Below are 24,857 nucleotides of genomic sequence, written 5' to 3'. Positions count from 1 at the left end.
GTGTTGGATCAGAAGTCAACTGTATGGTAGAATATGCAACAATCCAATCACACATGCACAAACACAGAAGGTAGCAGACTCGTTTTCAAAGCATTTGCTTTGAGTGGGCTTACTAATATAATATATATATTTTTTTTATTTTTTACAAAAACATAACTTCTGCCCACTAATAGTTTTGTCAATCTCTTACAAAGATTAGAAGACATTCATTGCTCGACAACAAAGCTGATCTATCTACACAGATATTCAAAGTGTAAATCACAAGATGGCGGAATAAGTAATCTCCCCTGCCCGAGACAAGAGTTTTAGTCAGGGCAGTAAAAGTATGTAACTTTCTTCCAGAAGTAGTTGTGTCGGCAGACACAATAAATACATTTAAATCAAGTTTGGACACGCCTTTATTGGATAAAAGCATCCAGGAGTACACCCAACAAACATAATTTTGCCTTGTGGAATCTAAGAAAAACATTCAAAAGGGGATTGAACATCTACACAGTGCATGTTTTGCAGATCTCCTCACAGAACCACAAGTGAAATAAATGGCTCCGAAAGAAATGGGTGCGTAGTACTGCGCTCTGCTCCTATAGATGTTATGTGTTTGTGGTGACAATATATCAGTCAGAGAGGTATGAGTGAAAACAAAGTGATTTATTGATTTTACACTCTACTTACTGGTTTATAGCCAGATGATACAGAAAGTGGTGTTGGCAATGTCGGATGCGTCCTGTAGTTTCAGTGTTTCAGTGTATTAAATAAATCTGTCGCCCTGGAGTCCCTGTCTGTCCTAATGTCAATGAGGCCCGGGGGTATCTCTTGCTGCTGTTCGTTTGGTCTAGTAAACGTATTCTTAAGGTGCCCATACACTAGTAAGATTTATCTTCAGATCTGGCTGGTTGGAACAAAAACATGGATATGGATGAGTGACAGTTTGTCAGTTTTCCAGCATTTCCAAGCAAATGGTCAACAGTCATGTGCTCTCATCCATAACCATGTTTTTGTTCCAACCAGTCAGATCTGCAGATAAATCTGCGTGTGTATGGCCACCTTTAGAGGGTAGTGGGGAACAGCACACTGTGATACCGTTGTTTGGCGCTAGCTGCAGTACTTGACAGGTGACCGGCCTGGTAAAGATCATAAACAAATGGGTGCGTAGTACTGCGCTCTGCTCCTATAGATGTTATATAATAATAATAATAATAATAATAATAATAATAATAGGCTCCACCTGTAGATCTTTTAAAAATGTGTCAAGTGAGTAACGAGTGCACCTGTGCACATGCTGGGTAACCTAGAAAATGTGCATTCTGGTTTAATCGCATTCCCACAGAGGACCAATTTTTCACAACCGTGCTTTCGCATAGTCAGGTATGTGCATGTGCAGCCGCTGTGTGTGAGAGCAGCCACGATGAATAGATAATTTTATGGGCGCTTGCACAAAACAGTGCGGGCTGGGGGCGTGGGGCCGGGGGAATTCACCCATGTGAACACCCAGCGTTTCATGGGAGTTCTCATGGCAATTCCCCGATGATTGAAATTTGCCTTAAAACTACCTCAGAATTCAAAAACAAAAAGATAAAAGGGGGGGAGGGGGGTTATTCAATTAGTCCCATTTATTCAGCTAGGCGTAAAACTATTTCGACCTAATCGTATACCTGTATTTTACTTTTGACCTTTCACCTTTTTGGGGGGGCAAGACAGAATGGGCAAAGAATTACTTAAAAAAGGGCAAAAACAGCTGCAATGGGTGAAAATACACGGATCACCGGCTAATTCGCCAATCCACATTTTTCACCAGTGCTGAATTTTTTACCTAGGCAAAAAAATCTGCATTTTGAATAGGGTGAATCCAAATTAGTGACTATGTTTCCTGAACCAATTGGTTACTCCCCAAATAGAACCAAATCAAACAAATGAGACAAAATACTAGATGTGATCATTTTTTTATTGAAATTATGCTTGAACTTTGGCTTAGAAAATATTTGGAAGGTGAAGAGTAAAGTATTTTTAATCTATGGGATGACAAGCAGATGTGAGTGGACAACCTGTCTTTTTCAAAAGTCTGATGTACACAACACATGTTGAAGGAAGTGTATCAAGCCACAATCAAAAGAGATCAGGCTGCAAAAGTTTACATAACCTTCTCTAAAGTGTTTGGACTCTACCAATCAACAGTCCGACCGATTGTGTACAATCAGAGGAAATTCAAGACCATTATTACCCTCCAGAGGAGTGGTCAACCTACAATGTTCAAGCCAAGAGCAAAGTGTCTAATAGTTTGCAAGGAAAGAAACCCAAGGCAACCTCTAAGCAACAGAAGGCCTCTCTCACATTAGCCAATGTTAATGAGTCCACCATGAGGAGGACACTGAAAAAAAAAAAACCCAGATGTTTGTAAGTAGAAAGCAGCTGCTCTCCAAAATGAACATTGATGTCCAGTTTGCTAAAGATAACATGGACATGCAAGAAGGCTACCGGAACAATGTTTTTTGGATAGAGGAGTCCAAAATAGAGTTTTGTGACTTAAATGAAAAGCATTATATTTGGAGAAAGGAAAATATTGCATTCCAGCATAAAAACCTCATATCATGAGCAAAACAAGGTGGTGGTAGTATCATGGTTTGGGCCTCTTTTACTGCAACAGGCCCAGGATAAATTGCCATCATTGATGGGCCAATGAATTATACCAGTATATTCTAAAGGAAAATGTTAGGACATCTGTCCATGAGCTGCATCTCAAGAAAACGTGAGTCATGCAACATGACAACGACCCAATGCCCACAAGTTATTCGACCAAAGAATGGTTAAAGAAGAATAAATGTAACGTTTTGGAATAGCCAAGTCAGAGTCCTAACCTTAATCCAATAGATATGTTGTGGAGGGGCCTGAAGCGAGCGGTTCATGGGGAGGAAAGCCACCAACATAAACAGAGTTGAAGTGTATTTGAACAGAGGAGGTAAAATTCCACCAAGCCGAAGCTCACGACTTAGCAATTACTGGAAATGTTTACATGCAGTTATTTCTGCAGAAGAAGAGTCATACTAGATAATGAAAGCAAAGGTTCACAAACTTCACAAGCACACATATATGAAATTAGATCAATATAAAGAAGTAAGCACATCTAATTTTTTTTTTTTGTCAGTTGTTTGATTTGGCTTTTTGATCTTTACGTTTAGAACTTGTCTGAAAATCTGAGGTAGTTTTAGGGCAAAGTATGTGTGTGTATTTGTGCATTATGAGAGAGAGAGAGTAAGGATAAGCAGTTTATGTGCATCATGTGACAGAATGTGTGTGTTGCGTTGCTGCAGGTTGATCGCTGTAGATATAATCATAATGTCAATATTTACAATAATGTAATGTCGACATAATTTCAGATTGTCGACATGACAGTGGAGGGTTAGGGTTAGATGATCAGATTAGACATACTAACTGCCAGAAGTCATCTTGATGTTACTGCCGGACCCAGAAGACACAAGTCGAGCCACCGGATGAGCTAAATCACCACTAGACTACCAGAAATATTCTGTTGACATTGTGAATGTCGACCAATTATACCACACCCTGATTATGGACAGTCAAAAGTTAGTGTGCTACTGATAAAGGTTCTACAGCCATGCCTCCCACACTTCCATTTATTCTTTGATCTAACATCAATTATAAACTGTGATCTGGGTTAACCAGACAATATTGCAAAATGAAACAAATGAATCTGAGTGCTCGCAAATCAAAAACTTTTTTACTTTTTCCTAAATAATATAGGGACACACTTTAGTTGTCTCACATACACCCATAATTAGCATACGGAAGCATCATTATCATTATGAGTGACTTTTAAAAACGGACTACATATAAGGCAATTCATAAGTTGGGAATTAAACGTCAGTAAAAATAACTGTTCTCAGCGGTCTGTTTGAAAAATATCCATTTATGTTACTGTAGATTCAAATGCTTAGAAACTTAGCTCTTTGTAGCATAATAAAGTATGCATTGTTCCCATACTCTATGGAATTACTTAGGAAAGACTAAGGGGGGTATTCAATGTCAGGGGCACGGCTGTCGAGCAAGCTCGACAGCCGTGCCCCTGTCCCGTTCTCGCTTTGCTGGACTTGAGCTCGGCGGTCGGGATTCAATGTCCCGGCTGCCGAGAAAGGGGCGTGGCCGCGAGTTGAGGATGGAAATAGACGAGCTCCGGCCGGGAGCTCGCCTATTTCCGGCTTTTCTCGGCAGAACGAGCCCCACAGCTTGTGATGTCGGGCTCGTTCTGCGGAGAACCCCTGTTCAATGCTGTCGGGGAAGATAGCATTGAATAGGGTCCCGCAGCCATCTCCCCCGTCGGGAGATGGCTGCGGGAGAACGACAAAGATTGAATACCCCCCTAAGTGGTAAATTTACTAAGATAGGAGTTCTATTGTAAAGGGGTTGTTGCCATGGGCAACCAATCAGAAGGTAAAGATAAAGTAGAATCTGATTGGTTGCTATGTGCAACATCCCATCTTCAACAGAAATCCCATCTTTGTAAATGTATCTGTAATACTCATTGAGCTCTTTCTATCACCAAAACTGCATGTGCTAGAACTGCTTATAATAATAATATTAATAATAATGTGATGCAGGACAAGATCAATAGCATGCATCATATATTATAACAAGGGAAAGACTATGTAAAGTATTGTTTAGAATCTACAGATTTACAGTGAACATAATTTTAAAGGAAGATTTTACATGAACTTGCACAGTTTTATTTATGGGCTATAGACACACATGCATTTTCTTTTCATTAGCATGTTAACATGGAGGCAGTCACATGATACAATATTTATGGTGGTCTACCTATGGTCAGAACTCATACCATGACACAGATAATGCTACAGCTTAGAGTGATTCCACAGAATGTGTCGAGTCCCTTTCCATAGTGCTGGATAGATGTCCTATCTACCTCTATTGTAGAGGACTGGACATACTCAGTGCTCCCTTGCTATGAAGTGTATATGGCATCAGGACAGGTCATCTTTAGAGTGGAGTTTGATAACAAATTTTGATGACCATTCCATACAAATAAAAATACATTTTCAGATTAATTTCAAAACACATACTTGAGCCATCTGTTTGATGATTTGGTCAAAATCCTCATTTGCAGTTTGTCCATTGATCTGAGGACAGAGTGGTTGCACAATGGTTTCTTCGGAACTAGATGCACTACCATTCTGCTGGGCCAGCGCATAAGACTCATTTTGTACTGATGAAACAGAGCTTGAACCATAGGGAGAAATCTGAGCAAATTCTGTTACAGATGATCCGGAATGTGTCACATTTACCTGAAATTGAACACATATTACTTCTGCCTTATACTGTCAGTATTTAGGAATGTTGCATGCAGATAAATAAGAATACATGCTGAGTGATAAATGTACAAAAGAATATTGCCAAAAAGATCCACAGGCACTGGGTTTTCAAGTGAAACATTCACAAGTAGATCAAACATCTTTCCACCCTTAACCTCAAATAAAATAACCCAACTAGGAAGGGAAAGTATACAATAATGTAATATAGGGTACTTGTGTTTAATCACGGAGCCCATTATGTAGTTTCCGTAAACTGGAATCAACTCCACGCCAACGTGGATAATGGGGGTATGACGTTGATAGTGGGGGTGAAATGGCTGGTCTATACTTACCCTCCTCCGGGGAGAGAGAGATTTAAATTGGTGTAATACCGTTAAATTTTAAAACATCAAACAAACAGAATAAATCCCCCTTTAGAAAGGTCCACAATGAAAATTGCATGGTAAGATCTACAGGATGCTAGGCAATGTATCTTTTACTATTTATTTTTTTATGCGTATACTGCCTACCCTCGCAAGTAGACCACCATATGTGGTACGAGTTGAAACACAGATGTCTGGATTATTAGAAATGTGAATTTCTTATGAAACAATAATACAATATTGTATACTTTCCCTTCATTTTTGGGTCATTTGATTTGAGGTTAAGGTTTGAAGACTTAAAGCTACCTGTGAATATTCCGCTTAAAAACCCAGCATCTGTGGATCTTTTTGGCGATATCCTTTTGTACATTTTGCACTGTGGGCGATTCTGGTGGAAACTAGACCAAAGGAACCGCAAGAGTACCTCACAGCGCAATACTTGGTCTAGTACTTCTTTCGGAGTTATAAATGTAATAACAATGGAGCTTCGTAAAATGAATAATTTCTTCAAGGGTCTGTCAATACTGGAAGTTAACAAAGCCTCCCCGCATACCTATATAACAGAGGAGTCCCTTCCTAGAATCTCCAGGTACCTGCAACTGGCTGATGCTGAATCAAGCTTTACCGAGTAAAATAAAGCATATTACAAACCATCTATAGCTGTAAGAAATTGTTTACACTGAGCGCTCTTGCATAGGTATAGATGGGTTTGGTTTTACAGCTTTGAATCAAGCTTCTGGCCAGATCTCAATTGGCCATCCCCCCACTCTTACACAATCTCCAGTACATAGCAAGGCTCAGTTGATGCAATCATTTAGATCACACTTGCCTACCCTTTCAGAATGGCCTGGATGCTCCTAAAAATCAGGTCCCCTTAACATCACCCCTCCCCCTCCAGTAAGGGTGGACAAGCCTCCCACTTGCCCCCTCGTCCCTCCCTCTCCACCGGTCAAATACTGTGATTTGCGGCTCTTCAGGGTGGGGTTCAAATTACGTAACTTTAGCCTCACCCCCTATCCGTAGACATACCAATCACAATATTTGCTGTACTGGGGGCAGGGCTTGATGAAATCAGGCACAGTCCCTAGCCCCCAAGTGCAGCTGACAGAAAAGGTAGGTAAATATGATTCAGATGCAGAATAGGAGAACAGCAGAGGGTTAGTAGGGTGAAAACTGCCCCAACCTTTTGTGAGTGGAGGTGAAATCCACTATGTCTATATATTATTTGGGGAAGTGACAAATAATCTTTTAAACTGATCAATGTAAGACATTTAACATGCAGATGTAAAAATTAAAGGGTTATACATAGGAAAAATAAAAACATTGCTACCTGCTCTCTCAAATGATGAAATGAGGACTGAAAGGTTAGGATCTGGTTGAAGAGTGGACTTTGTAGAACAGATTTCAATAAACACAACTTTTCCTCGTTTGCTATATCCCCGCGTTCCCGAACTTTTGAATGTAGACGTTCTACTGCCTGCAAGGCACGATGAGTATCTGTAAAACACAATTGTAAAACATAGAATAATATGGTTACCTTCCAATTAATATTTGTGTGGATTCTGGTTTTCTTTTTCAAAATAATTATTTAAAAAATAGTAAGTGCACCATGCTAAGTAAGTGTTTCCGAAGCTGCCATTTCTATATATCCACTTCATCACAAACAAAAAGTTTTAAATATGGAGAGAAAGGTCTAAAATGAACATAAATGTATAAAAGCTGAAACAGATAAGGTTGTTAGACCTCTGGAGACAGGTTGGTTTCCTCCAAATGCCTTCCAATTCCATGTCCTCTTTCTAATGCTGGAGACAGATCTTCATATATGGAAGTGGGTTGTGACAACACACTTGGAATGGACAATTCGTTTTCCAACCAAATAAATATACAGTATTAGAAGCAATTATCTGTTAGCTGGAATCAAGATCATCCAGACAAATAATATAGGGGAAATGTACCAAAATGGGCGTTCTGTTTCAAATGGGGTGTTGCTATAGGCAACAAAACAGATACTATCTATTGTCTTCTAGAAGGTGCTAAATAAATAAATTAGCAGATTTTGCCCATAGAAACATACCATGTAAAACAAACTCACATCTTAGTAAATGTCCCCCTATGTATCCAGTTGAATTTAGGTTAAACAATTGCAAATAAGCAAGCTAAAAGTCTGGAAATTGCTAGATTCAGTTTATTAGTAGCCAAAGATTCATTATAGGCATGTCCTTCTTCTTCAAGGAATTTTTGGCTACTAATTTTTGTATTGTTTTATCTGCTAAGATGATGCTTTCGGAACAAATTGCATCCCTTCATTAATATTTCAATAACAAACGTTAATTATGGACAATAACTGAATAAACTAAAAACACACCAGTAACAAGACAGGTAGTCTGCAATAGAAAAGCATTCCTAAAGAATGGTTTGTTTCAAGTCAAATACAGGGGTAAATGTACTAGCGGTTTCCTGGCAAGTCTAGCCAATGTTTTAAAGCAGCAATCATTTAAAAGGCAAACTCAGGTTTGTTTTGACCTTGGAACAGTGGCGGCTCATACCATATGATAAGAGGGGGCTGCTGCTGGACATAATGGTCCCCGCCACAACATTCCCAGAGCCTGTACAATGATGACAGGTGCCAGGACTGGCATATGTGCAGTACCAACCTCTGTACTGAGCATGCAGCCAGCTTCTATGGGCTGCTTCGGCAACAGCCCATAGAAGGGAAATCACGTTCCTGGCGCCTGTATAAATCGGATGACAGGTACCCGGACCAGCGTGCGTGCAGTACTGTTGTAGGAACTATGCATGCGCAGACCCCGGATATTATGGGCTGCTGCCCATAGAGAGGCATCTTGGAGGGAGGGAACATATCCCAATGGAACTACCTTTGTGATTGGCAGGTTAGACTACCAATAGAAAGTCACTGCCAGTTACAGTGAAACCAGTCCAGTCCATAGGTTAAAATCGCCACTGCCTTAGAAACTACTATTACTTTGAAACTTCAGACAGACCGGCTTTGAACCCACCGAAGCTTGTAGTTCTAGTACAGGCTAGTATATTTACCTCACTTTTTATGATTATTTGCAGGACAGATGCTGTAATGGTTAGCATTACTGCCTTCAAGCACTGAGGTCATGGGTCTGATTCCCACCATGGCCCTAACTCTGCAGAGTTTTTACATTCTCCCCTTGCTTGCGTGGGTTTCCTCAAGTACTCCGGTTTCCCCTCACAATAAAAAAATTTACTGGTAGATTAATTAGCCCCCAATAAAAATTGACCCTAGAATTAATGTGCGCGTACATGTGGTAGGGAATATAGATTGTAAGGTCCACTGGGGCAGGGACTGATGTGAATGCTCAAATATTCTCTGCAAAGTGCTGCAGAATACGTGTGCTCTACATAAATAATTGTTAATTCATAAATATAATTTAATTTCCAAATTCACTTACCAATAGTTTCCAACATGGTTCTTGGATAAAGTAATTTCTGCAAAATAAAAACATGAAAATTATAGTTTGCTTTAAAAAAAATAAAAAAATAAATAAACATTTTCTAGCAGGTGAATTGTTTTTATAAAATCATCAAATTGGCAGATCCATGTTATGGGCCAGATTAAATATGCACCATGCGAGGAAAAAGGACTTCATAGCCTCTGACTTTTACTCTCAGACTGATTCACTCATGGTGTGTACACACAATGAGATATGGGTTTCGATTTGTGCCTTCACAGAAGCGCACATCGGGATCACAAATGAAAAACCCTGTGCAATCTGCATACCATTTTGACTATATAGTCAAAATCTACTGTCAAATCTCACCGTGTGTACATAGCATTAGACTAATTCACAGTAACGGATAACAAATAATAAAGAAGATAAGTGCCCGGCAGCCAAGGCCGGATTAAGGTCTGTGGGGGCCCCGGACAACAAAGTGCCCTGGACAAAAAAGTGCCCAGTCATCGCAGGAACCCCTTGCCCGCCCCAGGCTGCCCGTGCCCCGCTGCCTGCCACCCACTCGACACTGCAGCAGCAGTGCCGGTGTGGGGGCCACTGGGTGACAGCCCCTGTCATCCCATGGTTAATCCAGCCCTGCCGGCAGCCATGATAAGGGCAAAAGCCCTACTAAATTTCGATTTCTATTGAGCCTCAGGGGTCTGCTTTAAGTGCAGTTTGCGTGCTGCAATTGAATAGCCTATAGCACTGCTTCAAGGCTAATTGAGACCAGTCCTACCAATTTGCCTGCTTTTAGATTTTAATCAACTTCAGCCTGTTCACTATCTTCAAATCACAAATAAGAACCAGCCAGAACAAGTGATTGTACGGACATTTTGTGGACTGAGGAGGTCATCACTACTAGAATAATCCCACATCCAGCGAACTGACACCGCAAGTGCTGCGTTGATACTCCAAATACCCTGGTTCAGCGGACTGAATTCTTAGTCACACATGTCAATAAAATAGTATATTCTAGAGAAGTGGTTCTCAAACCGTTGGTCATGACACAATGCTGCTGAGAGCTAGGCTGATGACTCCTCTGATCTCACAGCCAGTGATCCAAGGAGTCAAACATCAGTTGAATTGGCTCTTATTTCAGGCTCCGTGGATCACTGGCTTAGAGATCTGAGGAGTCATCAGACAGCTCTGCCTCCACACCTGTGCTCTGAATCTGACCCACTCAGAAGCATTTGCTGCCACAAGCAAGCTGCATTTTAATCTACATTCAGATATTACAGTATTTATTTTATTTACAGTTTCTTTGATAGTGCTATATATTCCGTTGTGCTTTACATTTGGAAACAATAATTAAAAAAACTAAGTAGAAACAAACAGACATAGAGGTAGGCTATCCATAGGGCTATCCAAAGGGCATACACAGCTTGCAGTGACGGCACTATCAGGTCACTTCTAAGCTCTAGGAAACTTACATGTGAAACCAGTAGCCAGCAGCAGACTGCAGTCAGATTTAGAGGAAAGAGCACTCAGCGAGCATGTGTCTGTGCCACTTCACCCTGTCTTTCCCCAGTCATCCTCTGTCATTCCTGTCCCCACTACCATCCCTGTCACCCACTGCCTTCCTAGTCACATTCTGGCATCCCAACCACCCATTGCTTCCTGTCACCATCTGCCTCTCCCTAGTTATCTGTGCCTTAGCAATACTACTGTGCAAATTGCTGCAGTAATTTGCTGGGGTCATGTAAGAATTGTTATTGTCTGATAGGGTCCAAAAGCAAAATAGAATTCCCGTTCTATAAACCAGGAAAGAAATTTGGTACTTGCGTAGTTTCAGGGCGGCAGCTTACGCTACATTTGAAGCTACGCTAATAGAGGCAGCCAAAGCTGCATTATCAGCATAGCCCAACAGCTGCTTTACTTCTGTAGTTTCAAGGCGGTAGCCTAAGCTATGTTAGCAGTGTAGGCTGCCACCGTGAAACTACACAAGTGTTGCTGGGAACTGCATCTCTGTCCCCGGCAAGCCTAGTCAGCGGAGAGGGGATCATGCTGGCGCCGACGGAGAGGCGCTCCATCTGTTTGAGACGCAGGAGCATCTCAGATGCTCCAGCAATGAGACGCTCCTGCGTCTGAGTAGCTATTGCGGCAGGGTACAGCAACCCTGCCAACAAGGTTAGGGGTTCTGTAGCGCGTGAGTCTCCTGTCCAAAGTGGGGGGAAAGTGCGTCTCATTCACAATGAACGAGACATTTGCCAGTGCTCCATGTTACATACTGGCAAATGACTCCTTTTCAAACCCACACTATCCACGGCAGCCCAAAGCGTGGTGAGTGCAGCGAGCCCCGCAAGGGGATGCGTAATGCTCGACCGTTTCATACCCCCACTATACACGTCGGCGTGGAGTTTATTTTATATAGTTTGGCGAGTGCAGTGAGCAACCGAGCCCGAAGCTTGACGAGCCCTGTGAGGCAGATAAGTGAGTGTTTTTATTCCATTTTTGTTTTATTTGCTGTCATTTTTTTGGACCATCTGTGTGTTGCTATTGGCCTATGTGTCACTTAGCAGCTGCTCCAATATTAAATTATTTTATTGAGACCGGTCCTACTCCTTTTTTGCATATACCTCAGCATTTGAGGTTCACACTTCTACTGGAGAAAGAGGGACCTGGCTTTTAAAGAAACAGTTATGTGTTTATCCTACCTACCCAATCAGTGAGTATGGTAGGCACCCTTTTTGGCTGTTGAAATTGTTACTTTTGATGTGCTGGCAAAGATACCTTTATATGCGTTAATGCTCCTGATCATTCAGTGAGCACGGTACGCTGTCTGGATATTATCTTCCATCATTTGTATTGTCTTCAATGTTTTTTTTCGCACGGGTGGACCCATAAAGATACTGTTATATGTTTATAACACACCACTATTTAGTGAGTTTGGGTACGAGTTTCCCTATTGAGTGCTCTTTTCTCCCCCCAAAAAAGCATCTCCATTTTTTACATCACTTTACACTTGATTTATCTTATTTTTCATATCTCTACATCACGAGATTATATTCCACGGATACACAAGCTCAGCGCCATCAGACCTTCATTTGTTCCGAAATATCTACCAGAGAGGATTGTCTTGTGGTCCTCCATCTTCGTTTGTGGCTGCAAGGGCTGATAGCGCCTTGGGACTTTTCTTTACACTTTTTTGTTTATTTGAGGCCTGTGAGGGGACGTGGATTACATGTAAGGTAATCCGCACTCCCCACGCTTCGGGCTTGGTGGCTCGCTGCGCTCGCCACACTATATAAAATCAACTCCACGCCGACGTGGATAGTGGGGGTATGAAAAGGTCAGGAGGATACGCAACGCGTCCGCTCGCCATGCTTCGGGCTGCCGTGGATAGTGGAGGTGTTTCAGGAACACATTCACACCTGCCATATCATACATATGAGACAGTAATGACGAAATGTGTTAACTTGTAACTGGATTTTAGTTAATAGTAAGAAGAAGAATAAAGCAACTTAACAAAATTACAATAAAAACAAAATGATCAAGAATAAAGTGATTCTTCTGAATCTGCATTGGCAGAAACAGCATCATAAGTGGATGCAGTTGTTTCTGCATCTGTGCCGTCGCCTTTCTCAACCTGGGGGGAGCACAGTTAGCGCATGGAGGATACACTCGAAAGTTATACCGGTGGTTCACACGAGCATGGTGGTACCCTGCCAGCTCCTGCTGCTCAGTGTTGTAGGCACGCCAGCAATTGGAGTAGATGTTGTCCCCGGTTCAATGTGCTTCTCAATGGCGACCATCAGGGTGCTGGCGTCACGTCTCACCGGTCTCCCTAGAAATGCCTCCGAACAGCCACTGCTGGGGCAGTATACATCCGACATGGCTTTTTCTTTGAACGAAGAGGCTCTCGTCCACCTCGACAATCTTGCCTGGGCCGCCAATCCATTGTTGGGGCTGCGACATTAGGTCGACGGTGCAGGCCTCCCGCATCAGATTGTTGTACTGCACTGTCGTTTTTTGGGAGATGGAGAGATGCCGCTCACAAAAAAGGGATTTTTGTAAGAACTTACCGTTCGAATCCCTTTCTCTGATATGGTCCTGGTGACACAGCTCAACACTGGGATGTAGGAGGGTCCGAAGGAGCCAGGCACCTATCCTAAAGCTTTAGAGGGTAGGCTCCTCCCCTACTGCATCCCTGGACTCTTCAGTTCAATCTTTCAAAGCCACTGGAATACATTAACTCAGTACAAACGCCTGCACATATTAAATGCACATCCTATAACAGTAACTGTTAACTTTTAACCATTTTTACATGAACATCATGAAACTTCTGGCATACTTACTGAGCGTAAGGGAGGGATCGCTGTGTCACCAGGACCATATCAGAGAAAGGGATTCGAACGGTAAGTTCTTACAAAAATCCCTTTTTCTCTTTCAATGGTCCTGGTGACACAGCTCAACACTGGGACGTTCCAGAGCCGGTCCTTTGGGAGGGTACGCTCAGGTCTGCAGCTCTCAGCACTGCTCGCCCAAATGATGCGTCCTCCGACGCGAACTCATGGAATCTATAGAATTTGCCAAATGTGTGAACAGATGACCAAGTGGCAGCTCTGCAAACCTGCTCAGCTGTGGCCCCATGTCGAACCGCCCAAGAGGTGGCAACCGACCTGGTGGTATGCGCATTAATTCTGGCCGGTACAGGCCTACCCGCTTTGGTGTATGCAAAAGCTATCACAGATCGCAACCACCTAGCAATAGTCTGCTTAGATGCAGGCCAACCAATTTTGTGTACGTCATACAGTACCAACAATGTGTCAGTCTTTCTGACACTCTTCACTCTGTCCACATATATGCGTAAGGCACGCACAACATCCAAAGTCTTCAACTTGTCCCCCTTCTTAGAACCCTGTGGGGGTTGAAACACAGGTAGAACTATCTCCTGATTTAAATGGAAGGCAGAGACTACCTTCGGTAAAAACTGAGGCACTGTTCTAAGAACAGCCCTGTCATCATGAAAAATTAAGAAGGGAGATTTGCATGACAAGGCTCCCAACTCTGATACTCTTTTAGCAGATGCTACTGCTAACAAAAACACTAGCTTCCACGTGAGAAACTTAAAGTCCGCCGACCTCAAAGGCTCAAAAGGTGCCTTCTGAAGGCAATCCAAAACCAGTGACAGATCCCAAGGCGCTACTGGTTGCTTGTAAGGGGGTTTCAATCTAGATACCCCTTGTAAAAAGGTTTGAATCTCCGGCAAAATGGCTATCCTTTTTTGGAAATAGATGGATAAGGCCGAAATCTGTACCTTCAATGATTGAAGGCTTAGGCCTGATGAAAAACCATCTTGTAAGAACTCCAACATTCTTGCTAACTTGAAGTGAGATGTGTGAGCCTTTCGTCTCTCACACCATCTGATGTACGTCTTCCAGACTCTATAATAATTTGCCGAGGATACAGCCTTCCTGGCTTTAATCATAGTCTGTACTACTGCCTCAGAAAATCCTTTTCTTTTCAAAATGGCGGCTTCAATAGCCAGGCCGTCAAAATCAATCGATCGGAATCCAGGTGATTGAATGGGCCCTGTCTTAGCAGATCTGGTCTCAGAGGCAGACGCCACGAGTCCACAGACAACCTCTGAAGCCTGGAGTACCAGGACTTCCTTGGCCAATCTGGGGCCACAAGAATCACCGGAACCTTCTGGTCCTGTATTCTTTTCAAAAGTCTCGCTAACATTGGTACTGGAGGTAATGCATAAAGAAGATCCCCCTGCCATTGAGAAGTCATGGCATCCACTGCCTCCGCTAGTGGATCCCTTATTCTGGAATAGAACCTGGGCACCTGATGATTGAACCTGGATGCCATCAGGTCCACATCCGGAGTTCCCCATTTCCAAGTGATCTGTTGAAACACCTGAGGGTGTAGGCTCCATTCCCCTTCCTTGAGCTCCTCCCTGCTCAGGAAGTCGGCTTCTATATTCTCTATTCCTGGAATGAAAATAGCCGATACAGCTGGAACATTCTGTTCCGCCCATAGGAAGATTCTGGCAACCTCCCACATGGCCAATTTGCTGCGTGTACCTCCCTGGTGATTCAGATACGCCACAGCTGTGGCATTGTCGGTCTGAATCCTCAAAGGGAGGTTCCTTAGTCTGTCTCCTGCCAAGGAAATCACTTTCCAGACAGCTCTCAGCTCCCAGATGTTGATTGGTAATGCTGATTCCTCTGCCGTCCACAGGCCCTGCAGCCTGAGATCCAGGACTACTGCTCCCCATCCCCTGAGACTGGCATCGGTAGTTACTACCAACCAGTCCCAGGTCTGTAATGACCGACCCCACTGAAGAGAGTCTACTTCTGTCCACCATTTCAAGGAGTCTCGAGTGTCCGAAGACAGCACTATCATCTCGGACTTCATGGTCAGAGTGTTTCCTGACCATGCTGACAAAATGTTCCATTGGAACTTCTGAGAGTGGAACCTGGCAAATTGAAGCGTCTCAAATGACGCCACCATTTTCCCCAGGAGCTTGAGGCACCTCCAAACCGAAATGCTCCGAGCCCTGAGAATCTCCTGGACTAAGGTGACCAGATCCCTGGCCTTTTCCTCCGGGAGAAATACCCGATGTAGATGGGTATCCAGTATGACTCCCAAGAATTGGAGCCTCTGTGATGGTACTAACTGAGATTTTTGCAAATTTAAAATCCAGCCATGAGCCTGCAAAAAACTGATGGCCTCTGTCAAGTGCCTCTGAAGCATGGCTGCTGACTCTGCTTTGAACAGGAGATCGTCCAAATAGGGTATTACTGTGATTCCCCTGAGCCTCAGTCCCGCCGCCATTACTGACATTATCTTTGTGAATACCCTTGGCGCGGTTGCTAGCCCAAAGGGTAACGCCCGGAATTGTAAATGCAGGTCTCCTATGGCAAACCTCAGCAAGGTCTGATGTTCCGGGTGTATAGGAACGTGCAGATATGCGTCCTGGACATCCATGGACGCCAAAAATTCTCCCTGGTCCAGACTCAGTAGTACTGACCGTAAGGACTCCATTTTGAAATGGTCTACCCATAGATGAACATTTAGGGATTTCAAATTTAGTATTGGTCTGAAAGACCCGTCTGGTTTGGGCACCAGGAACAGCGTGGAGTAAAAGCCTTTCTTCCACTCTGCCCTGGGAACTGGAGTAACCACCCCTGAGAGCTGTGCGAAGGAGCGCCAGCTTTGGCAAGGATGTGGGGATGAACCTCTTCGGAGGCGGCCCTCTGAAGGGGATTTTGTAACCCTGTGTTATAATATCTAACACCCAGGCATCCTGGCCTAGAGAAGCCCAAGCGTCCCTGAAGAGTGTGAGACGCCCCCGCACTTTTATTACTGTCGGGCATATCCCCTGACAGTCATGCGGAGGGTTTGTCCTCTCCCTTTGCGGCAGGCTTCTTGTGAAAAGAGCCAAATTTGGACTTTTGTGTCTTGCCTCTAGAGGACTGAAACCTTCCCCTGAAAGACTGTCCTCGAAAGGACGCACCACCTCTAGGGGAGGGCCGAAAGGACGGCCTAAAAGCAGAAAATCTGGACGTCTGCTTTGCTGAGGAGGCCGGCAGGAATGTACTTTTGCCGCCCGTGGCCTGTTTTATAACCCCCTTTAATTCGGTACAAAAGAGTACCTTTCCTTTGAAGGCTAATGTTTCCAGAGCCTTCTTGGACTCATTGTCCGCTTCCCAGGCTTTAAGCCAAAGCACTCTCCTGGCATTAATGGAGACTGTGGACACTCTGGTCGCCATTTTAATAGCTTCCTCCTCTGCTTCCACTGCATATTCTGCAGCAGCCTTAATCTTTTCTGCAAGCAGTAACGCACCAGGATCAGCCTGTAGCATGGTGCATAAATCACCAGCCCACTCTATCATGGCCTTAGAGACCCAGGCTGAAGCAATAAGGGGCCGTAAGGTAAACCCCACCCCTTCAAAGATAGCCTTGAGGTTACCCTCCAGCTTTTTATCCACAAAATCTTTAAAAGCTGCACCGCCCTGTACTGGTAATACAGTAGCCTTGGACAAACGTGCCACTGAAGCGTCCACAACTGGGACCTTTTCCCAGAGCTCCGCATGAGACTCTGGCATGGGGTACAGACTAAGGAATCGCTTAGGCATCTGTAGCCTCTTATCAGGAGTTTTCCAAGCCCCTTCTAACAATTCCTGTAACCCCTCATCTGAAGGAAAAGTAACAGCCTCCTTCCGCTGTCGCTTAAAAACACCTTTAACAGGAGTCTTATCCTCCACAGACATTTTTAAAGCCTGCTTCACAGCTACAATGAGATCCTCTATACCAGCAGCAGAGGTCTCTTCCAAATCATCACCCTGATCCCAGGGGATGTCAGTATACGCTCCCTCCTCCTCATCTACCACAGTAGGCATAGCATAAGACCTTCTAGGGGTCCCTGCAACATCATTCATTTTGTCCAGCATTTCACTGAACCTGTTGATCCCCTTAGCCGTATCCTGCATCACCTGAATCAGCGCAGGATCTGCCTGGGTAAGAGGCAAGGAGCCAGACGACTGCTGAGATGATGGCATAGGTCTCTGTGATTCTACCAGCCCATCACTCTGCCTGTCCAAAAGCTGCACCAAAGCGTTTACTGACCTGCCTAGGGCCCTGGCCCATGCAGGTTCCATCTGCTCTGCCCTATGGGGTTCACTCCCCATGGGTCTCACATCAGCGCAAGTAATACATAAGCCCCCCTTGGCCATCTGCTCAGGGACAAATTTTAGTGTGCAAACATTGCACGCGCTCAGTGCACTAAGAGCTCCCTCCCCCAAAACCACAGCCTGATGCTCAGACATGATGCAAGTGAAATATATATAAATATATACAGTGCTAACAATGTACAAGCGTTTATACAGAGTCAATGCACCCAATCACTTATCTGTCTGTTGGTTTCAACTGCGGGGAAGCGATGCCCAGGAAATCCAAGTCACTCTGCCAGGATCAGTAAGCCAGCTCAGCTCCGCTGCAAGCGTTCTGAAAGGCGCCAAAGTCAGAGTGAAGGAAGAGACCACAGGTCCCTGCTGCTGCGGGGTCCGTGACCTTTTGGCGCCAACCACCCCCAGCCAGCCGCTCCTTAGGTAGGATTTCCTAGTTCCAGTGTCTCCCCCTCGACTGGGGACCACTTGGAACAAGCCTGTCACAATGCTGCTGTCCTCTCATATAGGAGCTCAGCGTGTAAGCTCCGCATAAAATGGCCGCCGCCATCACGGAGCGCCTGTCCCCCATGATCCCCACCTAAACGTGGAGCCGGTTTCAGGGTACTCCGGAGCCCAGGCAGCCTCTTAGAAGAGGCTGTAAGCGCTGCACAGGGAGACCAGACAGTGTCTCCCCTGTGCACAGTGAGCTGACAGGACGCGCTTCTGTCAGCTCCTGCTGCGCTAGCAGTGTGAGGATTCACTATGAGAATCCTCACACTGTGCCTACCTAGCTAGGGTGAAAGTTAATAAAACAATAAAAAATTCCCTAACTACTCTAATTCTTCGGCTGCTCCTGCAGCCCTTTAGAATAGCACCCACTCCAGTGGGCACCTAACACGAACTGAAGAGTCCAGGGATGCAGTAGGGGAGGAGCCTACCCTCTAAAGCTTTAGGATAGGTGCCTGGCTCCTTCGGACCCTCCTACATCCCAGTGTTGAGCTGTGTCACCAGGACCATTGAAAGAGAAAGATGATGCTGGTGAGCTCCTCTGTCAACAAAAGACTAATCGAATCAGCGTCAAAAAGGTGACATGGCACCCATGGAACCACTGTGCGGCCCTGACACTGACCTTTTTGCCGCAGCTTCTGATGTGGCAGCGCCACATCCGCTCCCTCAGATTTAGTCGCATAGGGTGGACATTGGGACAGGTCTTGGTCTCAGGGAGAAACTTGTGACTCTGTATAAAAGCCACAGACTGCTCCTCCGTCTGCGGCAGGTTAAAAATAGTAAGCTTTTCAGCAGCCATAACTGACCTCAATGTAACAGAGACAATATAACTGATGACCGGCTACACTGTCCGCGTGAACACTATGCTGGATCAGACAGGGACACTGGCTACGCTAAGCTGCCGCTTGAACACTACACTACTTCTGACAGGGATGCTCGCGGGAACACTACGCTACTTCTGACTGACTACGCTGGCCGTGTGAAACTACACAAGTACCAAAAATGTAATGTAATACAAACTAAGGTCCTGATACAGAGCAGCATACAATCCCAATTTTAAGTAATTGAGCGTTTTATTGTCCATGCTCAAAAATGTATTGTACAAAACAGGTTTTACACAAATTGGGGCTTGATTCAAATGTGGTTTGAGGTGATTGAGAGTCCTGTCATGCAAAGGCGGTGTGAGGGAAACTTAAGTCTGGCACACAATATCCAATTGTAAGGTTGATCAGCAGATAGTTGGACTGTGTATACAGGACCACTAGCCGATATATTGGTTCCAGTTGATAAATCTATCGTGTCTAGATAGACAATAGGTTAACACCAAAACGTCGATATGCAATGAGTTGGCAGGGTCGCAATGTGACATGAAAAAGGTTCATGCAAGTTTTTCACAGTTTTTTGGGGGACTTTTTAAAAAATATTTATAACTACAAGAATGGTAAAGTGTGCCAAGCGAAGCTAGGCACCAGGCCCAAAGCATGGTGAGGGAAGCAAGGGTACGCTTTACACTAATTGCGGGTCCATGTTGACATTTACACAATAATGTGAAAAACTCATGTTAACTTTTTCATGTGTCAAAATTAAGGTTGACATAGTTTGGGTTGACCAATGCTCGTTGACAGGCCTTTGGTTGACACAAGAAAAAGGACAACATGCCTAAGGTCAACAGGGTAAAAAAGAGCAACACAAGCATTAGGTCAACCTTGGCCAGTCAAATCAGTTTGGTCTCAAATGTCGACATATGGACACCAAAACAGTGCACCGCAGCGCTCATCATGCTTCGGACTCAGTGACCTTGGCACGCTGACTCTTTTTAGGTGTCAAGCCTAAGGCAGTGGTAGCCAACTCCAGTCCTCGAGAGCTACCAACAGTTCACATTTTCCAGACAACCCAGCTGCTGCAAAGGTGCGCTCATTACTCACTGGTACATTCTAAAAGATCCACAGGTGGAGCTAATTACTTCACTTGTGATTCTGTGAGGAGATCCGGAAAACATTAACTGTTGGTAGCTCTCCAGAACTGGAGTTGGCTACCCCAGGCCTAAGGCCTGTCAACCATAATAGTGTCATCAATGTATATCGATCTTAATAGTTTTATCGGTACTTATGTAATATCTGGGCTCCCGTTTTTCTTATGAGACCGCGTCCGCTCGCCACGTTTCGGGCACGGTGGCTCGCTGCGCTCGCCACACTATATAAATTAACTCCATGCGTAGTTGGATAGTAGGGGTATGAAAAAATGGGGTGCATTTAACATGGGAGCCCAGATAATACATAAGTATGTTTTATCTATTTAACGGAATTAAAAGATATGGGGGGTATGCAATGCCTGTCGAATTTGTGGTTTTGTCGAGATCCTCTACTTTTTGAAAAAGTAATATTGCTTTCACCTATTCATTGTTCTGTTTATCCGACTGTCTAATCCATCCCGCTAGGTTTTGGTTTTCTCTTGATGGTCGAAATGTGCATCTCTCAACTTTTTTCAAGTTGGAGTTTAGAAAAACGGCTTGAACCTCTTCAATGTGAAGTTGTCAAATTGGTTTAGACAGTTTTTAGTTCCGATTATGACAATTTTAACTATTTGTAGGAAGGGAGGGGGATTGTCACAGGCAAAGATTATGGCGTAATTCAATTTAAGAAAATATTTGTTTAAACCAACATATTACCTTTTTTGTATGCAATTCTATACAGGTACTGGGTTGGCAGTGCTCCCAAAATTGTTCAGCAATCAAGCTGAGAAAAAAGGGGGTTGTCCAAAGAAGAACAAAGGCAGAACAATATGGGTATACATATTAGTTAGTCTTGCTAGAATTTCAAGAAAATGAAGGGTCCCTAGTGTTCTGTTAACTGAGGTACCCACCATGAGGTGAATTAATCTGGGGATCAACAATCACTTTAAGGAAAAAGTTACAGAATATCAATTCTGCATGGTTTAGATCTCTGTGATAAACCTGGATGCTAGAACATAACAGGGGAAAGACAAAGGCTAGGGCCATTCCCGATGGTATGTAAAAGGCAACCTCGAACAATTCTAGATACAGTTTGCGGTGAGGCGAACTCAAAATAATAGTTAAATGGCTATGTTCCACATACTGTATAATTATAATCCAGTGTTGGACTGAATAATTATATTCCAAATAGTTTGTTTTTTCCTTATGTGTCTTTAAACAATGCCTCCAAAACATAATTTGGACAAAACTCCATAGATCTGCATTTGCTGGTACTAGAATAGAATGTGTGTGCTCTTTAATATTATTTATGGTTTCCTAATAACTGGATTGGTTCGGTAGATATATGCAATTCTCCACTGAAAAATATGCTGTTCTTGCAACCTGGTGATAACTGTATCGAACATAGATGTAGAATCCAAGAACTTTGATTATTCTCCTACTATAGGATTCATTCTCTTAGAAACAAAAACTTTGGACCATTTTTCTTTCAAGGTGTTCATCAATTTTGCATGCATTTTTATCCTGAAGATTACTACAGTAGGTATGGTTCCTCATCATACTTTACCAATTAAAGTTTTATATGTGAAGATATACAACACTGGGGGGTATCCAATTAGATATGCTACTTTTTTGGCCTTAAAGACATATTTAACCCATTGAATGTAACACCCAAAATGTCAGCACCAACACTACAGTATGCTTATTGTGCTCTATTGGTTTTGTTGGTCTTACATAATTCTATGGTCACCCTGCCCTTCATGAAAATATGTGACCAAGTATAATTTTCGGAGGTTTGGTCACTTACCTCATATGCACCAAGTACTGTAATGCAATATATTGCTGGGGCTTACATAAGTTGCCCTATAGAAGTCATGGGGCTTATCTTGGGAAACTAATCAACTCTTTTGGCTTTCAGCATCATCTGTACGCTGACGATACTCAAATCTATCTTTCCTCCCCGAAATTGTCACCATCAGTATTGCTCAGTGTCTCTGAATGTCTTTCTGCCATTTCATATTTGATGTCATCTCGCCACCTCAAACTAATCATTTCCAAAACAGAATTCGTTATATTCCCACCAGTCAAGAGTAGTTACCAACCTAGTGTTCATTCTAGCACTCGCCATATTTGAAAACCCATGCAGTTCCTCTTCCCTGCCTGGGGTGTCGCTGTCTGCTGTAGTGCTTCTAACACAGTGTGGTCTGTATACCGGCACTGATATGCAAACCAGACCTGTGCTAAAAAAATCACAGCAGACAGCGACACCCCAGGCAGGGAAGAGGGACTGCATGGGTTTTCAAATATGACAGGTGCTAGAATGAACACTACAGCCTGATATCTCGATCACTGTTGAGAACAAATCTATTAATCCTACTCCACAAACTCGATGCCTAGGGGTCATCCTAGATTTTAAACTGTCCTCCATTCCTCACATTCAATCTGTCTCTAAATCATGTTACATGCATCTAAAAAACATATCCAAAATGCGTCCGTACCTTACACAAGACACTGCAAAAACTCTAATCAATCCACTCATTATATCACACATTGACTATTGAAATAGCCTCCTTACCGGTCTTCCTAAGAAAAAGACTCTCACCACTACAATCCATTTTGAATGCACCTGCGAGGCTGATCTTCCTGGCTAGATGTTCATCGTCTGCTGATCCACTCTGTCAGTCCCTCCCCTGGTTGCCTGTATAATACCGCATTCAATATAAAATACTTCTACTTACATACAAAGCCATTACTTTGACTACACTGACTTATATCTCTTTGTTCATCTCAAAATATATCCCCACCCAACCTCCCCACTCTGCACAAGATCTGCATCTCTCATCCACACTTATTACTTGCTCCCACTTACACTTGCAGGATTTTTGTCGGGCAGCACCCAACCTATGGAATGCCCTTCCACGCACACCAAGACTCTCCTCTAGCCTCCAAACTTTCAAGCGTTCCCTGAAAACTCACCTCTCCAGGCAAGCTTATCATATTGTAAGCTTGCAAGCAGGGCCCTATTACCTCCATGTCGGTTTGTAGTGTCCATTTTAGCACCCGCTATCTTTGAAAACCCATGGAGTTCCTGTTCCCTGCCTGGGGTGGGGAAGCGGGTGCTAGAATGAACACTAGGTTTGTATCTACCAAGTTTGTTTAATCACTGTTGTTTCTAATTGTAAAGTGCAACGGAATATGCTGCGCTAAATAAGAAACTGTAAATAAATAAAATTATATTGCAATTCTTCATGGAGAGGAAATAAACTGAAAAGTCCTATCGTCACAAATGACAGCTTTTGCCGCAAAAACTGTCCTTTGCTACATATGACACTAATAAACACCAATATACTTGCGTTGATTGTTAAGATGCATCACATGCAAAATGCGATGCTTGATGCATTCCGCCCCTACAGTATACAACTTGTTGTAATTTTAATACCGGTGTTTAATGTACCATGTTTTTGTTGTATGCAAAGGGACTGAGTACTCCTGGAGAAAAGCACTATATGAATAAAATTATTATCCAATTGAAAAGTAATAATAATAATAATAATAATCTTTAGAAAATTATTTTGTAATGCCTATGTAAAAGTTCTATGTTTTGTTAAAGTGACTCAGGAATGTAGCTGATCTTAGGAATGTTTGGGCAAATTCCACAGACATGCCATTTTAACATTTATCATGTCTCATGTAATAGCAACATAACGGTGTTCCTTTACATTAGTACAAATGTTTGTTAATTACAAAGCCATATTATTTACGGCTGTTAATGCATTAAAGTTAAATAACATTGCCAACTATAATAAATTCCCAAGTAAAGTTTCTATCAGCAATATGACATATAGCCTTTTTAGCTTTAACTAACAAAATGATGTACCTTTTACAAATGCCTTGGATAACTGTTCTTAGCTTCCGCTTACAAATAAATTGTTGGAATGCAAACAATTATAGATGCCAGTCAGACATACATGATGGCAGGGAGGGAGGATTTCAGTGCACAGAGCAGATCGAGCTCAGAACAACTTTCCAAAGCCTCTCTGCTCACTAAATCAGGTGTCATGTGGCTGCCTATCACAGTGATTTATGTTGTGCAAAACAATTTTTTTATCCATTGAATTTCTGCTTTAAAATTCAAAATAAAAAAAAAGATTTAACAGCTTAACTGGCATGGTTGTATGGGATGCAACTACAGACAAATGGTGCGTTCACTGACCATGGCCGCATTCTTCCTTGGCATTATAAGAGGAAAAGTTTTTGAAGTGAAAATATCAAAATCAGCAGGAGACATGCTCCACCTCTGCCTACAGAATGGTTTAAGTCACTGAGGCATGATCTATTGCCAGTGAGTGAAATGGAGGTTAGCCTAAGCATAGTTGCAATGTATTCCGGGCCCGCACCGAACGCTGCATTTGCAGTAAACATCGCCACCGAAATGGCCACTGCCCATGCGCAGTACTGAATCGTCCTAGCCAGATGTTCATTGTCTACATAGCTACTCTGTCAGTCCCTCAATTAGCTACCCGTATTCTATCTTACTCAATACAAAATACTTTTACTTACACACAAGGTCATAAACCAAACTACATCAACATACA

The 24,857-nt window shown here is 43.2% G+C and overlaps 1 protein-coding gene across 10 annotated transcripts in view; it reads right to left on the bottom strand.

The window, feature by feature from the left end:
* The window catches only part of MPDZ (multiple PDZ domain crumbs cell polarity complex component), a 144,817-nt gene that overhangs the window by 116,419 nt on the left and 3,541 nt on the right, over positions 1 to 24,857 (bottom strand). For all 10 annotated transcript variants that reach the window (XM_083185937.1, XM_083185932.1, XM_083185931.1 and 7 more), the window contains exons 2-4: positions 9,142 to 9,178; positions 7,032 to 7,198; positions 5,091 to 5,312 (exon numbers count right to left, since the gene is read on the bottom strand). In XM_083185937.1, the coding sequence (XP_083042063.1) occupies positions 5,091 to 5,312; positions 7,032 to 7,198; positions 9,142 to 9,157 (405 nt within the window). In that variant the 5' untranslated portion in view covers positions 9,158 to 9,178. The remainder of the gene's footprint in view (positions 1 to 5,090; positions 5,313 to 7,031; positions 7,199 to 9,141; positions 9,179 to 24,857) is intronic.

The sequence above is a fragment of the Crinia signifera genome, chromosome 1 (genome assembly GCF_055691185.1).
Source record: "Crinia signifera chromosome 1, ASM5569118v1, whole genome shotgun sequence".
Classification (NCBI taxonomy): Eukaryota; Metazoa; Chordata; class Amphibia; order Anura; family Myobatrachidae; genus Crinia; species Crinia signifera.
The sequence above is the reverse complement of the archived record's forward strand: the minus strand, read 5'-3'. Positions and strand labels throughout refer to the sequence as shown.